This window comes from Rhagoletis zephyria, unplaced genomic scaffold (assembly GCF_001687245.7).
Source record: "Rhagoletis zephyria isolate East Lansing unplaced genomic scaffold, Rhagoletis_zephyria_1.1 Rzeph_scaffold_00285, whole genome shotgun sequence".
Taxonomy (NCBI): Eukaryota; Metazoa; Arthropoda; class Insecta; order Diptera; family Tephritidae; genus Rhagoletis; species Rhagoletis zephyria.
This window is the reverse complement of record NW_016157369.1, coordinates 52,144-68,171: the sequence shown is the minus strand read 5'-3', so window position 1 is coordinate 68,171 and position 16,028 is coordinate 52,144. Positions and strand designations below refer to the sequence as shown.

Here is a 16,028-nt window from a genome sequence, read left to right as displayed (position 1 = left end):
TACTTGGTATTGAAAATTTATTTCGTCTGCGAAGTAGTGAAGCGAATAATTATTTCACATGAAAGCTATTAAGTAAACATCAGTTATGTATAATATATATAAGGCTTGTTCGAGTTGCAATTACAATCGCAGTGTTGCGCGAATCATTAAAATATCACGTTCGGTGTAGATTTCTAGCAACATTTCATGAATTGAGCCGTTGCAAAGGTTTTGCAAATTTTGATTAGTGCTGTAGTATTGCCTCTTTCGTTACATGCCTCGGACAAGCCCACACTTATTTAATGCCAAATGTCTGAATATGCCTGACTGTTTTTGATTAGCTAAAAAGACTGTTCAGGAACTGAAACGTTTGTTATGAGTATGCTGAGGCTAATTGAGTCTTTAGTATAACGAACCTAGTAAAAAAAGATGCTATTAATTTGTTTAATATCTAATTCACGTCTATATTTATAAGAAGTCCAATGAATGCTGACAGTATTTAAGAACTTCAAACGAACTTATGAGTTGCATTATATTTTAGAATTTTTTTTTCACCACCTGGTCACACTAAACATCAACAGAGCTAGTAATTTCCACAATTTTGTAAAGGCGTACGCAAAAATCGATTTGAATATTTTTTAATTCGGTTTGATAAAAACCGGTAGGTTTGAATGATGCCTTAAAGTAAAAGTGAAACAGAAAATCTGTGCAGTTATCCTTATGATGTATGTATTTAATTTATAAGGCATATTCTTATATTGAGCCACAGTTTAAACTTAGCCATAAGGCATTTTAAATTTATTAAATGTTCCCTCTTTATTGCTCCGTTCGTTTTTTCTTTAATTAATAGGCGGCATACACAGTGTGTCTGACTCGTGGTTCGGTTTGGATGTGTTTGTGAAAATAAATATGTGTTAGTTACACCAACATGACTCCCGTGATGGCTCTGAATGATTCAGCTGCGTGTAGTCGAAGGCGAGTCAACACGTAGACAAATGACTCGCGAGTCAGACGCACCGTGTATGCCGCCTATAACATAACTATTCAAAATTTAATCAAACAAATCTATTAAAACTTAAATATAATACAATATATAATTAAACGTAAATACGAAGTTTTTTTTTGCTTTTTTCGCAACGTGCAGTTTTACTACAATTTTCAACTCACTCATTTTACATTAAGAGTGGCCCTCCACCGAAGTTTCATAAAGCAAAATATAATATTCGTAAGAAATCTAGGAACGTTGTGTTATGTTAATAGATCAAAAATTATACTGTGCAACAACATCACCTTGCACAGTATACATAACTTAACAAATAGTAAAAATAAACTAAAAGGCATACTATAGGCAGGATGTAATTTAGCAGTAGAGTAACTATTATCCCGTCCCGTGCTTGCCGTTCTCGAACAAACCTTTCTTGAAAAAAGGCGAGAGCTGAGAGAGTGTGGCACGAGTGAGGCCCGGCCCGCCGGGTCCCTCATAAATGGGGCACTGTGGTATTTTCGTGCAAACAACAAACAAGCGCCGCAAATAAAGTTCAAGCAGTCGTCTGCGATGCTTAGCCACCGATTCGCTGTTGGAGGAGAAAATCTCTCGCCGTGGAAAAGGCAGGGCGCTGATCTGCATAGATAAATAGTTAAACAAGTTTTTGTTGCTCTTCAGTATGCAAAATAATTCAAACGATTTTGTACTTACTTTCGCTCCATAACAATGTTTCATGCTCAAATGCAATTCCCTAAAACGACTGTAGCGTCGTAAGATGTTAAGCTTGCCATCGGGAAGTGTAATGCGCACTTCGTATTCGTAGTGCGTTTGTTTTCCGGCACCACGTATCACAAAGCTTGGTATTGTAATGAAATGCTCTGATTCGGCTGTTTAAAATGTAAAAGAAAATGAGGTTGATTATTTCAAACATCCTCGTACAGCTTTAAAATATATGGCAAAATTTTTCTTACGAAAATCCCTCATTGAGGGGCAAGAGCGTGTCATGCTGGGCATGTAAGCTGACTCATCCATACAGTCATTTGGACTTAACTCGTAATTTATGTCATTTTCACCTCGATAGTATGTACTGCACTCATCTCTCTCAGCAATACAATCATCTGGCGAATCGAGCAATTCCTTCTCCATGGCAATCAGCCTACGTTGCAGCTCCTGCAGCTCTACAATCTGCTCATCTAGCTGCGCCTTGCTCACATTCATTTCGAGATTTTTCATAATTAATGCCTTCTGATTGGCAATGTTACGCCTAAGTGCATGCATGGAACAATATGGGCGCGGCACATCCGTTTTACGCCCCGTTTCACATGAGGAGCATGAGGCGCTATCCTCGTCGGATGTCCGCATTCCTGTGCCATTTGAACCGGAATTCCCACTAGCTGAGCCAATTGCAGTATTTTCCAATCCTTCAGCAAGTCTATTGTTATTGTCTTTGCCTTTACTAGTAGATAATCCATTACAATTAGCAACCTGTTGTGTTGTTCTAACCGGATCCAAATATACGCCGCTATCGCTCATTATAGCTTTTGATGCAGCTGCTGGGGTCGGTATCAAATTGTTGTTAGCCACTTCACAACTCTCAGATGGACTGCTTTTAAGTGAAATGCTCGAAGAAACACCTCTTTCTGTGGTACTAGTGTCATCTAAGTCTGCTGACGTCGCTGAGAGTGTGCTAAGTGGAGAAATCTGATCGTCAACAATGGTAGGTGAGCTCAGTGAAATATTTGATTGCGCAGTGTGGTAGGTTGAGTCATCTGTGTTGGTGGAGGTCGTTTTTGCTAAGTTTAAATTCAATCTGTTGAAAAAGAAATTTAGTAAAATTTTTGGCCTTTTGGCTTAATAAATGCATTTTTTCTATACCCGAGCTTTTTTTGTCGTAAAAACTCTGAGCTTGCTTCACTTTCTTGACGTTCTTCCTGTAGTTTCTCCAATTGTTGTTGTATTTGCAAAATTTGTTCATCTACTTGAGCAATTCGCTTTGTACTGGCATTTAAAATGCATTCTTTTTCCATGATTTTTTCGTCGAGTTTTCGAATTTCGTCATTCTATGCAAATCGAAAATTAATATTAATGAAAACACAAAATCCGAAATTAATCAAACAAATTTTATCTTCATTTACATTTCTTTTTACTGTGTCCTTTATAAATTGTGACGCAAATAAGTCCAAAGAATCTGCGACTTGTAGCAATAGCTGATCTGATAAGGGAGTGAACTCTTCAATCTTAATACCGATCTAAAAATGTAAAATTTGTTTATTTAATTATGACGAATAAATAATATTTGTAAGTACATTTGTACTATGTAAGTAGCAAGTGTTTGTTAAAAGTCTGTACAACAAACTAATGCAAAGTGTTTATCACTACTGCTCAACGTTTTTTGTAACTATTTACAACACAAACCTCATCTAATTTGCCACAATCTTGCATTTCTTGCAATTCTTTGGCAACGTATTCAGAAAAATCTCGTTTCTTTGAATCAAGCTGAGTTTGAAATGCTGAAATTTGTCTACAGACGATATCAATCTAAAACGAAAAAGATACGAAATAAATAAAATAAGAAATAAAATATTATGAATAAGTTAAATTATAAATAAACTATGAATGTTTCCGTAGCCAAATCGATTAACCTCATCAACAAAAAGTTTAGAGATGTGATCTAATAATGTAAATTTATTTTAACTCTATTGAGGCATTCATATCACAAAAGTCTAAAAAATAACTAAAAATACAGATTTAAATAACAAAACTATGCAATGTTAATTAAGTTAAAAATAACTTGTTAAATAAAAGAAAAATTTGAAATTACAGAGCCTGCTTCTAACACAGCGGATATAAGTCTTAAAGATGATAGTTTAGCTATGAATTTTAGGGCAAATAATAATAATATTTTGGCGCTTACACCTTTGCTATGTGTTTGGCCAAGCCTCTCATTCAATTTGTGGTATGCGACTTCATGTTATAACACAAATGGAGGGAAATACACACGAGTTTTGCCATTGCCTTGAAAAACAAAACAAATTTTTTAATTTAGATGTTGGTCGGACTAGGAATCGAACCCAGATCCTACGGAACAATAAATGAACTTTTTAGGTTAAAAAAAAACATTTTTACATGATTTCGCGGACTTAAAAATGTTGACCTATCTGTATACATATATAATACGCGAAGGCATTTTTTGTCCAGGATAAACACTGTTCGCTCGATTTTCAAAAATGGGGTGTCAAATAAATGCGCTTGTTCTGTAGATGTGCAAACTGGTTTTATTTTTTGGAAAAGAGTTGCTCCCACACATACATATGTTAGTGTTTGGCCGAGCTTCTCCTCCGATTTGTGGCGTGCGCCTTGATGTTGTCACACAAAGCGGAGGGACCTACAGTTTTACGCCGACTCCGAACGGCGATTGTATTTTTATGAGAAGCTGTTTTTCATGGCAGAAATGCACTCGGAGGTTTGCCATTGCCTGCCGAGGGACGACCGCTGTTAAGAAAAAACCTTTTTTCTATATTTTTTTTTGCGATGTTGCTTTGACCAGGGTTCGAACACAGGTGCTGATGAGTGGCAGCGCGCACTGCTTACCACTACACCACAGCGGCCGACAGCTCAGTTCAACAATTAATTAAAATTATTTAATAATCAATGCCAACATATCCGCCTCGTTCGTTCGATTTGTCAAAATGTGGTGTCAATGGCTTGGACTGCAGATGTGCTGTAAAGTCTTACTTTTCTGAAAAGAGCGGCCACTCTTTAAAATTTATATTCAAATTATTTAAAAAATAAATCACGTATTATAAAATGGGTATTAATCGAAATGGTTTTGAAACGTTTTGTTTCTTAACTGAACTATAGTAGGGTGCCACCTGTTTGAAAAATCAAATTCAATTTGAATTAAGAGAGCCTAGTAATATGTATCCCCATATGGGTGATTTTTGATACTACAATAGCTTAGTTTGTAAATATGTGCACATAAATTTGTGATTTGAGAACTGCGGTTTTCTGGACATTCTTGATGGGTGAAAAATGAATATTTTACAGCCGCCTATTGATGACTTTTAACATACGCTGATTCTACCTAAACAAGAGAATAGACTAATTACCTACAATAACTTCTTACCTGCACTTTTTCATTGTTTTTCTCCCAGAGTAGCATATCCCTTCTGGCAAGAAGCTCTTGTTCCTGACAGCGCAATATGTCCAATTTGTCCATTTCTTCAATTTCCAAGCGTTTGAGCTCATCCGTCAATTTTCGCACCTTCGCTTTGTACTGGTCATGCATTTGTACGCGCTCCTAATATAACCAAAAAACATTGAAGTCGTTATAACGATACAATAGCAACAACCGATATTTTCTAAAATTAAGCACAACTTATACTAACAATATTCAGTTGTTTTAAGGCATTTTCAATAGTCTCAAGTATTTTACGATTTTCGTCTTGCAATTCTGGATCATCTCGCGACATGGGTTTTGTTGGATAGTATTGACGTTCGGGTCGTTTCAATGGTGATGCAGTCATACTACCACTCATGGAATCTTCTTCCGAATAAAAACTCGATGTTAGCAAATTTTCACGAGATGACGTAATCAATGATAAACGAGACATATCCAATTGGGAGCGACTGAGATCTTTGCGCAATTTGGCTGCTTCTGCAGGATTGTTGAAACGAAAGATATTCGTACGTCCCAGCAAAATAATGTCGCCTTGAGATATATGTGTTGGCTCGTCGATAAGATGCGCATTGAGCCAACATTGAGCACCAGGATGTGGATGTAATGTTACAATGCCCTCTTGTAAAACAATTCTACAATGTTGTGGCCGTATGCCATCACCAACAAGTTCGATGTCTTGAGGTGTATCTGAATTCTCAGTGCCGATAAGTGTTTCACCCTCCTGTAAGTAGATCGAAAAATTATTTAAATTCTCGAGGGGGGAATTTGTAGTGAAAAGTTTATCTTCCCCAATCGGCAAAATGAAGGGCGATTCTAAATAAATGCAGAGCTTTTTCAATAAGATATTCTCCCGTTTAAGGCAAGTTGAATCAAGAGGAATTTGAAACTCTGCCTATTTTATGCAAAAAGGAACATAGACTCGAGTGCGGAAGGCTTAAAGCATTGAAAGATCTTTTTCTCATTTTCCAGACTGAGTATTTATTGTATTATATTCTTTCTGCACGAAATTGCATTCTCTTTTTTACCTTCAAGCTGTATAATGTAACGCCCGTGGTGACATCGTTATGAATACCAATGAGATGAGGCATTTCCGAATCTAAAACGACACCTAGACCAGACTTTCGCAGACCCAAACTCTTTTGTTCCTGTAGAATGGATTGTGCTTCTTTCCATTTTTCAGTCCACTCTTCGGTTAAAACTTTCTCTTGAGCTTCCTTCTTTTGAAGATCTTCTAAAACTTTTAACGAAGGCTGCAATGTGTTCTATTGCGGATAATAAAAGTAAAAATGAAGTAACTCTTATGAACATTTACATTTACTCGTACTTACAATATCACCATTTAGCATGGACTTTAGTTTATTGATTTCTTCTCGCAATTCACGTATTAATTTAACATTGGTATCCTCGTTAATTGTTGGTTTGTTTATTATATTCTTGGCACGATTTGCGTAGCGCAAAGTGCTAAGTGTTTCACTGTAGTTACAATCCGCCGGTGAGAGTGCGGCAATCATGATTGTCTTACTGTTGCCACCTAAACTGTCCTTTAACAGCCATGTGAGTATAGAATCACGGTATGGAATGTATAGTATTCTTTTGGTTGTGCCAGTTGGACTGCTAGCTAGTGTGGCAAAGTTGGTGTTCGTTTGTTCGGCTAATGCTGAGATCACGCTACCCAATGTCACTAGGGATTTATTTATATGTGCACCTTCCTTGAGGCGCTGTCCAGTGGCGCCAGTTGCATTCGCTCGCTCACTGTAGCATATATGTACGTATGTTTACGATTATACATTTACAATTCAGCTTACATAGATTCATGTTCACTTACCTTCCTGCCAAATCTACCAAGTGGATTTTTGAGACAGTTTCGCTTGGCATATCATTCATGAAGACGGCTTGTACAAAGGTTATGGTAAAAATAGCATGACTCCGACTGCTGGTATCATTCATATTTGTACTCGCAGTGGTGCGTTGAATATTGCCACGAGCAATGCATTCCTACAAAATTAAAAAATGCGACTATTTATCTTTATAACGAAGAAAACAGACTAGATAGAAATTATAACAAAATATTCTACGTTCCTCTGTTAAGGCCAAATTAGAGGTGCAATAACCATAACGCCATAGCCCTAACGTAGCAGAACTAAAATTAAATAGATACCTGCGGTTACGGTTGTGGCCCTGGCATTATGGTTCAAATTTGTTTTTTGAGTTCTTAACATTTATTCTTCACATTTTCACAGCTTACACATAAAATGTTTAAAATTTCACCTAAAAAATGTTTGTTTAAATTTACGCATATAACTAGAGGTAACCAGTTTCCTCTCCTAATGTGTGCAAAATTAAACACTGTCTGTTTACTTTTACATACAAAATTTTTCACTTAGAGAAAAACTACACAGAAAGTTTTTAAAATTGAATAAATATGAGCACTTCATATTTATTATTTGTAAAAAATATATTTCTACTTTCAAAATGTTTGTAATTTTAAACATTTCAAAAACAAATCTTGAACATCTTGTGCGTATATTTGCACAGATTCTGCTTGAAAAGTAAACACTTTTCAGTTATAGTTTTACATACACTTTTTGATTGTATTATTTCTTAAGAAAGACGATTTCTATCATTTGAGAGTTTCGCAGACCGGGCATTCAACCTGGGTACTACCAAGTGGTAGTAGAATTTTTTTTTAACTCACGAAGCTTTGGATCATAATTTTTTACCATCAAATAATAAATATGTACACAATAAAACGAATCCTTACCTGAATTTCCTCGAAATTCGAAACCGCATGTTGGGAGAGATTCTCGACATATGGTCCTAAAGTGCGGTGCTCACGTACACGCAAGCCATGTCCAGCGCTATGCGGACCCAATAGATCTTTCACGCGTTCATTATAAATTTCCAAATAACTGGCGTGTGTCTTATAGCCTGTACCTGATTCCTGGCCGACACGCATGCGCGCAAACAACTCTTGACATATGCGTGGAATCAAACCTGGATTATCGGGTGCACCCATCATAGTAAAGGTTTTGCCCGAACCCGTTTGACCGTATGCAAAAACGCATGCATTGTAACCTGCAAAAAGAGAATGGAATTTGTTTTAAGTACAACTTAAAAAAAAAATGTATTTTTTATAAATGCAATGCCTTGCACAAAGTTCATTAAACAAATAATAGCAACGTTTATACATACATTATATGTATGTAAAATGCAACCACGATAGCGGAACACTCCACCCTCAAATATAGCCTGCGTATTTTATTTTAAGCTATAGACATACATAAAAAACAAAAAGAAGTACATACAGCAGCGGTCAAAATAATAGCAGCAAAATTCAAAATTATATTGTTTGCAATTCCTGTTTATTTATTTACTTTAAATAAATTTCATTTAAAACGAAAATCGATCTAAGATCGGTAACAAAGTTCGCGACGTTTAAATTTTTGACAACTATGAGGTGAATAAAATTTCAGTAGCTCATGAGGCTAGTGAAATTTTTGACAAATGCATAGAAAATTTTGACAATCGCGAAGATTGTTGATGCACGTAATTTTTTGTTAAATAAGTCCTTAAATTGATGAATTTCAATCAACGATGATAGATGTTTTCTTAAAATATTAATGCCAATTTGTAATATTTTATTCCACATAAATCTGCGGTTATTAAAAATTTACTGCTGTCAAAAAATATTTCAATGCGCACAGCAGATTGGCACAACTGTCTCACCATTAGTAAAAATATTATTCAACAGCTTTCCCCATAGAACTTTGTTATCGATTCACACACGCTATATGTTTACAAAAATTAATCAAACTTAAAAAATGTTCATAAAAATTTCAAACTTTTTATTCAGAATGTTTAGATATTTTTTCGAGTATGCAGTTTTAGTATATTTAATAAAGTGCAAGTTTTAAGTCACTCAAACTCAATTTATTATTATATTAAAATTTAATAGACTACAAAACTAAATACTCGATAAATTTTCTAAACATTCTGAATAAAAAGATTGAAAATTTGTTTGAAGTTTGATTCATTTTTGTTAACTTTGTGCAAATTTTAAATTTTTATTTCTGTGGTTTCTGTTATAGATCGAACTATATACTTAATGACAATTATTAAAAATAAATAAATAAACAGGAGTTGCAAGCAATATAATTTTGAATTTTACTGCTATTATTTTGACCGCTGCTGTATACTTATATGCATGTGGGTTCAGACTATTCGTAAGATTAGCTTGCATTGGGCCAGCGAAAGTGCGCTAACATTGCGATGCTTAAAGCAACGCACTGCAGCCAACACGCACTACTTATCTACTTTTTCCCGTAACCAAATATTGTGGTGTGTACTTTTGCAATTTACTTGCATACGTTGGACATATCATTTGCAACCAAATTCAAAATTATACTTACAGTACCAAGCAAAATGTATCTTAATTAACAGACAAAAAAATATAAGAGAATTAACGCCTGAAATGTATTGCTATTAAATCTTATTTAATGTTTGAGCCGATTCATCAAAGTAGTGAACCTAAGCCGGGCATAATTAACTTACCCTCACAGATGAAGTATGTATATGCATATCGTCGTTTAAAGTACAAAACCGCATATCGTCGTTCTGCAAAACCGCGTAACTGACATTGGCTGCCAAAAATTGGATTTGCTCACACAAGCTCTTGGCTCAATTCTTATCCATTCGTCCTGAAATATACTAGCCAGGAATGCGATTGCTTTATAAAAAAGATAACCATTTTGAAATATGAGTGTTTTTACTCTCTAGAAAAATAATTTATGCAATCTCACATACGCGGTTTTGCATTTTGCTGATACGCGGTTTTGCGTTTTCTTGATACGCGGTTTTGCACTTTAAACGACGATATATAGAAAGTTCACTGAGAGCGGAATAGCGGTCCGAGATGGGCGCCACCATGGAGTCCAAAATTTACCACCAATGCTCAATTCAATTTTAATATAGCCATCCAGTTAAGCCATTCGATGGCATTTTCTTCGAAATAGGGAGTAGCAAGGCGGGATATGTGTTTGGGGTCGTTATATTGTTGGAGCGCTTGTTGCTGAGAATATTGATTTTTAACAAAAAAGACCAACGGTAATTTTTAGTAACTTAAAACTTGCACATTATCGAACTTAAATTGAATGGGATATAAAACGGTGTGCTCAAAAAAAAACCTAAGACTTCTGAGAAAAAAGTTTAAAATTTATATGCATATTTGTTTCCATTTTTTGTAGTTTTAAACTTGGGTCTATATGGATTTTGTTAGAAATGACCTGTATATTAATTGAAAATTTTTGAAAATATATACAAAAAAACAATAGTATAACTTTGAAACGGCGTGCAATAGATATGACCGATACTGCATACATATATCGAGCCATAACCGTCAAAAAACGTAAGCGACATATTTTTCAAGTTTTCTTTTTGATGCAAAAATGCCCGTAGATGTAATTCTGCATCAAAAAAAAAATAATTAGGAGTTTAAACTGTTAAGCTACCCTCTAGGATTTTTCTAAATTGAAAAAGAAATCTGCTTTCAATTCCATGTATTTTAAATGGGGATATCCGCTTTTCCTAGAATGCGGAAAACTCTGTTTCTCCAATAACAAAACCCAATTGTTTATGCAACCATTTTCTTAAATATTTTATACAGGACCCTCGAAAATTTCAAAAAATACAATACCCATAAAAGTCGTTATTATTAAAAAAATTCTAAAATAAACAATTGGGTATTACTATTGGAAGTTCGCTGAGGAGAAACAGAGTTTTCCGATCGAAAAATATTGATTTCAAAAAATTCTATATTTTTTCCAAAATGTTTTCTCCATATAAAATACATGGAGAAACTTCATGGGCTTTGAGTTCTAAATAACTTCTTAAAAAAAAAAAAAAAAATCACGTTTTATTTTTTTCTATATAGACAAATACTAAGGGGTGGGAGCTTGATATTTTAAACTTTTTTTGGACCACAATAATGTACAGTCATATTACGCACATATCTAAAAGCAAATCACGCCGTACGCTGGAAGCGAGTACCATGTTTTAGACACACGCTTTTTTACTATGATCACATTCAGGTTATTCCAGTAGAGCTAGACAAGCTTTTCTTTTCATTCTTATTCTTCCATTAACGTTTGTTAGCCAGTAGGCGTAACGGGTTCACGATTAACCGGCAAACTAGCTCTGCCAACAGAAGGCCAAAAATTCCGACAGTGTCTAAACTTCACTTTTTGCGAAAGCTTAACGAACTCTTAAACCAACAACATTCGCTGCCAGAATTTTATTCACGTCATCATTAATGCTAGCTAATTGAAGCTCCAGAAACGAGAAAAAGTGGCACTGTAAATGTTAGCACACATACAGACATATGCATGTACATATGTACATTTGGTTAAATCACTAAAATCTTATGCGAATGTTGTATGAGCTCATCAACTTTTACTGCAATAAAAACACAAAAAATCGCAAAGCGTTAAGTGTAAGGGCTTTTGCGATCGTAAAAAAAAATAAAAATAAAAAGTCGGGGCGCACGGCTCATCATCATTGCACGCAAAAGCGATTTGTAATTCATTCGCTGGTAAAATATTACCATAATTATGTACACACTTTCATAATTTGTTTACTAATACATACTTATCTATGTAAGTATGTATTTACATAAGATAAATTAAGGAAAATATCTCATTAAACATTTTATACATTAACAAACCACGTTAATTTAACAAAAAAAAAAAAAAAAATATATATATATATATATATATATATATATATATATCGTCGTTTAAAGTACAAAACCGCGTATCAAGATAATGCAAAACCGCGTATGTGAGGTGGCGTAACTTATTTTCTAGAGAGTAAAAACACGCTTATTTCAAAATGGCTCTCTTTTTTATAAAGCAATCGCATTTCTAGCTAGTATATTTCAAGACGAAAGGATAAGGATTAAGCCAAGAGCAAATTTTTGACAGCAAATGTCAGTTGCGTTTTTTGCAGAATGACGATACGCGGTTTTGTATTTTAGACGACGATATATGTACATACATATGTACATACATAAATTAGTTATGTAATTCAAATGGTCATGGAGTTCCATACTCCTTTACTTGAACTGCAATGGCAAGCTTAGACATATTGTACTCTTGTTGCCAATCTTTGTCACCTTTGTCTTAGCGTACTGTTGTTTTAACTTCAAAAGCCTATGCGCATTGTGCGAATTCACTCTATTCATTGCAATTCCACATGCGATTATTTAAATTTGAAAAATGAAATGAAATGTTGTTTTCAGCAAGAAACATGTTGTAACTTACCTTCGTAGGCGCAGTCGATGACATCTGTACCCAGATCGTTGTAAACTTCTTCTTGGGTTGCAAAGTGACTGTCATGCTCATCAAATGACCAGTATGAGTAGTCGAATGTGAAATCATGATGATTATCGCGTCCAACATCGCGTATGGATTGCAGTTTTGGTTTCAGGAGGCGGGTTTTTTTGCTGTCCATTTGCACAATGAGTTGTGCATCCATATCGATTTCCCTGTAATTAAAGATATACATACATACATAAATACATGAATAAATTCTAATTTTGGATTTTGAAAACCACATTTACTTAAAATCTTTTAAATAGAGGGATTGAGGTAATTATATTTCATATTATTAGACCGTACAAGAAAAAAAAGTTCCTCGTATCTACACCCCGGAGTCTATGGTATTTCTGTAAAGCGAATTCGAAAGAAAAAATGTTTTGGCCGAACGTAGAGGTCGCTTTTGTTACATTTTTCGTCATATCTTGGCATTTACAGTCGGATCTTAAATATGATATATCGTAATTCATGTCTCAAGGAGACAACTTTTTTTTATCCGAAGTTCAATGACCTCAATTACCCCGTTCTAGCACTTACCCACCAGATCTCAGTTCCTATCACGGTAACGTACCACCCTAATGTCAGTAAATTTAAGGTTGCCAAAAACCATTAAACATTTGCTAAGAAAGTATTTCGATTCGAAGGCAATTTCGAATTTCTTCTTTGGATGAACGTAGCGGTCGTCTTGTGCCATTTTTCTTCATATCTTCAGCATTTACAGTCGGATCTTAAAGTAAGATATATCGGTGGAAGGGCGTACTAGCTTCGTATCATCTGCACAGCCCCTTGAGAAGAGTGTTGTACTAAATAGTAGAGCATCTTTCTTTATTTGGGTACTTTGAGTGAGATTCATCACATTTTTACAACGTTTGTATTGTTGTTTAGAATAGAGAAAGATTGAATGTACAACGAAGCTATGTAAGTCTATATTTTAAAAATTCATAGCCACAGTATACATATATTAAAGCTTAGAATCGAGCTCTCAAGAATAATCACAAGAAATATTTTTCATTGTTTCATTTGCTTGAAAAAACACTGCTTTGCTATAAAATTTCTTGAAGAAATAAATATACGATTTTTTTTCTTGAGGGCTGCAAACTGACTTAAGAAGTTTGATAAAAGAAAATTTCTTTTCCAATTCTTGTAAGTCATTTTGTATGAATTTTTTTCGGGTTTCTTGAAGGCTGGAAACAGCCCTTAAACACAAAATGTTTAAGGCAACAGTGGTGGCGGTAATACAATTTAATAATAATTATATAAGACTTTTGGAAACTCTTTTTATGCTAGGATCCCACTGTGGCCGTATGCAAACAAATTTAGCAAATGCTTTTTCCTTTTTTTTTTTAAATAAGCAATTGGGTATTGTTATTGGAAGTCTTTTGGAGCGAATCAGAGCTTTCTACGAAAATTTGTCTTTCTCCATATAAAGTACATGGAAAACCTCTAAATATTTGTATATTTTTTCGATATAGAACAATCCTAGGGGGTGAGAGCATTATAATTCCGACTTTACTTATTTTGGACCGCCCTATTGTTAACGCTATCGGTACATCAAATGCGCCTAAAATCGGCCCATTGCGGAGATAATGGGATCTTAGCTTTACATTCTTTTTTACAAATTTTGTTATTTCTTAATTATCAATTAACACCGTTTTAAAAAAGAAAATAGTGAACGAGAATTTTGCATGCTAATCTTCCAAAAAATCTTTCATTAAAAAGTATACATGGAATACTTTTGGGGATGATATCAAAATAACCAAGGATGCATTGAAATGTTAATTTTAGCGTTTACCAAAAAAAAATCGTTTCTTTTGAAACGGTTCAGTTTTTTATCGTTTAGGTAATTATCAAAATAATTCTATTCTGGTTTTTAACGAAAAGAAATTAAATCGTTAACGCCTAAGCTGTAGCATGCATTTAAGCGCTAGGTGTTTAATTATTTTTGCGCATCAACAAAACGAAATCGATTCATCAGCCTTATCATGAATATTAGGTGAAACATTTCACAGGCGAAAAATTTCGTTGACCGATATAGTTCGCGCATCATGAATGTGGAACGATTTAGTGTGAACATGAGGCGAATGAAAATTCATTACAAGACTGATAGTTTGTTGAGCATCTCTGAAATTAACATTGACTTACAAAACCTAAGCCCTCTTCTAGAAGATCAATAGCGCCATGGAAACTGATCATTTAAATTTAAAAAGTTGGGTATACACACCCGCCCGGCTATCTGGTTATATTTTTAATCAGTTTAAAACAAAATACACTATAGAATCATTTTGTACTTATACTAGGTATAGTAATAAAACGAGAAGAAAGATTTGACACCATCTTATTTCGAGATTTGCCTTTGAAAATTTCTACAGCATAGCCGAATGTCAAGAAAATGTCACGAAATCCACAAGTTGTAATTTTTGTAAAACGGTTTTAACTATACTCACATATTTGTGTTCAGATCTTTTACTGTGATTTACAATAACTTTTTTCGAGTTTAACCAATAATGATTAAAGATAGTAATTAGTATTTTAATTTTTTTTCGCACAAATGAAATTATTGTTACCTGATTTTTTATTTATTTTTTTTTAATAAAAAATAATGATTATTATATGATTTTTATTTTTTCACTTAAGAATAATGACTACACAGGTTTACAAAAAAAAAAAAAAAAAAAAAAAAAGGTTTCTGCATATTGGACCAAACCTCTATATCCCAATGTTATTCGACACGCTGAATGCGAATCCGAGGTCTAGAGCCTCCATTACGTCAGGTTCGAGGTCATTCGAAGGGCAAATAGGGCAAACTCATTCAATTAACCCCAAAATTCAATACAATTCTCTAGAATTTGACCTTGAGATGGCCTTGGCCTTAGAAGACCTTAAAGAATCAAGGCATCCCCATATTTTTTTTCTTCTTTATTGAATACAATTTTCGCAATTTAACCCTCAACCTCGAAGCTGACACTATGGAGGTTAACGGAATTCGGATTCGGGTTCAGCGAGTTCAAAAACCCAGATATATGAATTTTCAGGTTTATCCAATGAATCTTTCGCTATTTGACCTTCACAACTTACGCGACTGCATAAGTTTATATTATTAATCATTACAAATTAGTTTTAATAGTCATTTTCAGTTACACTAAAACATATTTGATATAAATACCTAAAATAAGTGTGATTTTTAGTTATTAAAGGAGCAGTTCTAGAAGAGCTTTTTGTTCCTAAAATTATCTACTGGGTCCAAATTTGTGTCCTATTCTATAAGTATGTAATTTAAAAATTTAAATATTTCATCGCCCGGTAGAACTTGGGAGCATCGTACGATTGCTCGGTGAGTACTCCCTTGGGAGTATACGAATACTCCCCATTGCTCCCTATGCTTCTGTGTATAAGCATGTAATTTTGTATACTCCCTTTAACATTGGATGTCCTAGGAGGGGGAGTAATCCCTTTTACCTCCTAAACGAGCAATCGGGGAGCACACACAGAATTATCATCCCACAAACCTCCTAAT

At 34.5% G+C, this 16,028-nt stretch overlaps 1 protein-coding gene across 2 annotated transcripts in view; it reads right to left on the bottom strand.

Moving 5' to 3' along the window:
• Positions 1-1,260: 1,260 nt before the first annotated feature.
• Positions 1,261-16,028, bottom strand: part of Klp98A (kinesin-like protein 98A) — an 18,051-nt gene continuing 3,283 nt past the window's right edge. Inside the window, exons 2-14 of one of the 2 annotated variants that reach the window (XM_017610145.1) lie at positions 12,461-12,684; positions 7,906-8,219; positions 6,970-7,139; positions 6,473-6,896; positions 6,170-6,406; positions 5,353-5,865; positions 5,091-5,264; positions 3,380-3,502; positions 3,100-3,213; positions 2,840-3,024; positions 1,936-2,774; positions 1,676-1,851; positions 1,261-1,600 (exon numbers count right to left, since the gene is read on the bottom strand). In XM_017610145.1, the coding sequence (XP_017465634.1) occupies positions 1,358-1,600; positions 1,676-1,851; positions 1,936-2,774; positions 2,840-3,024; positions 3,100-3,213; positions 3,380-3,502; positions 5,091-5,264; positions 5,353-5,865; positions 6,170-6,406; positions 6,473-6,896; positions 6,970-7,139; positions 7,906-8,219; positions 12,461-12,684 (3,736 nt within the window). In that variant the 3' untranslated portion in view covers positions 1,261-1,357. The remainder of the gene's footprint in view (positions 1,601-1,675; positions 1,852-1,935; positions 2,775-2,839; positions 3,025-3,099; positions 3,214-3,379; positions 3,503-5,090; positions 5,265-5,352; positions 5,866-6,169; positions 6,407-6,472; positions 6,897-6,969; positions 7,140-7,905; positions 8,220-12,460; positions 12,685-16,028) is intronic. The other variant, XM_017610146.1, reaches the window with a different exon arrangement.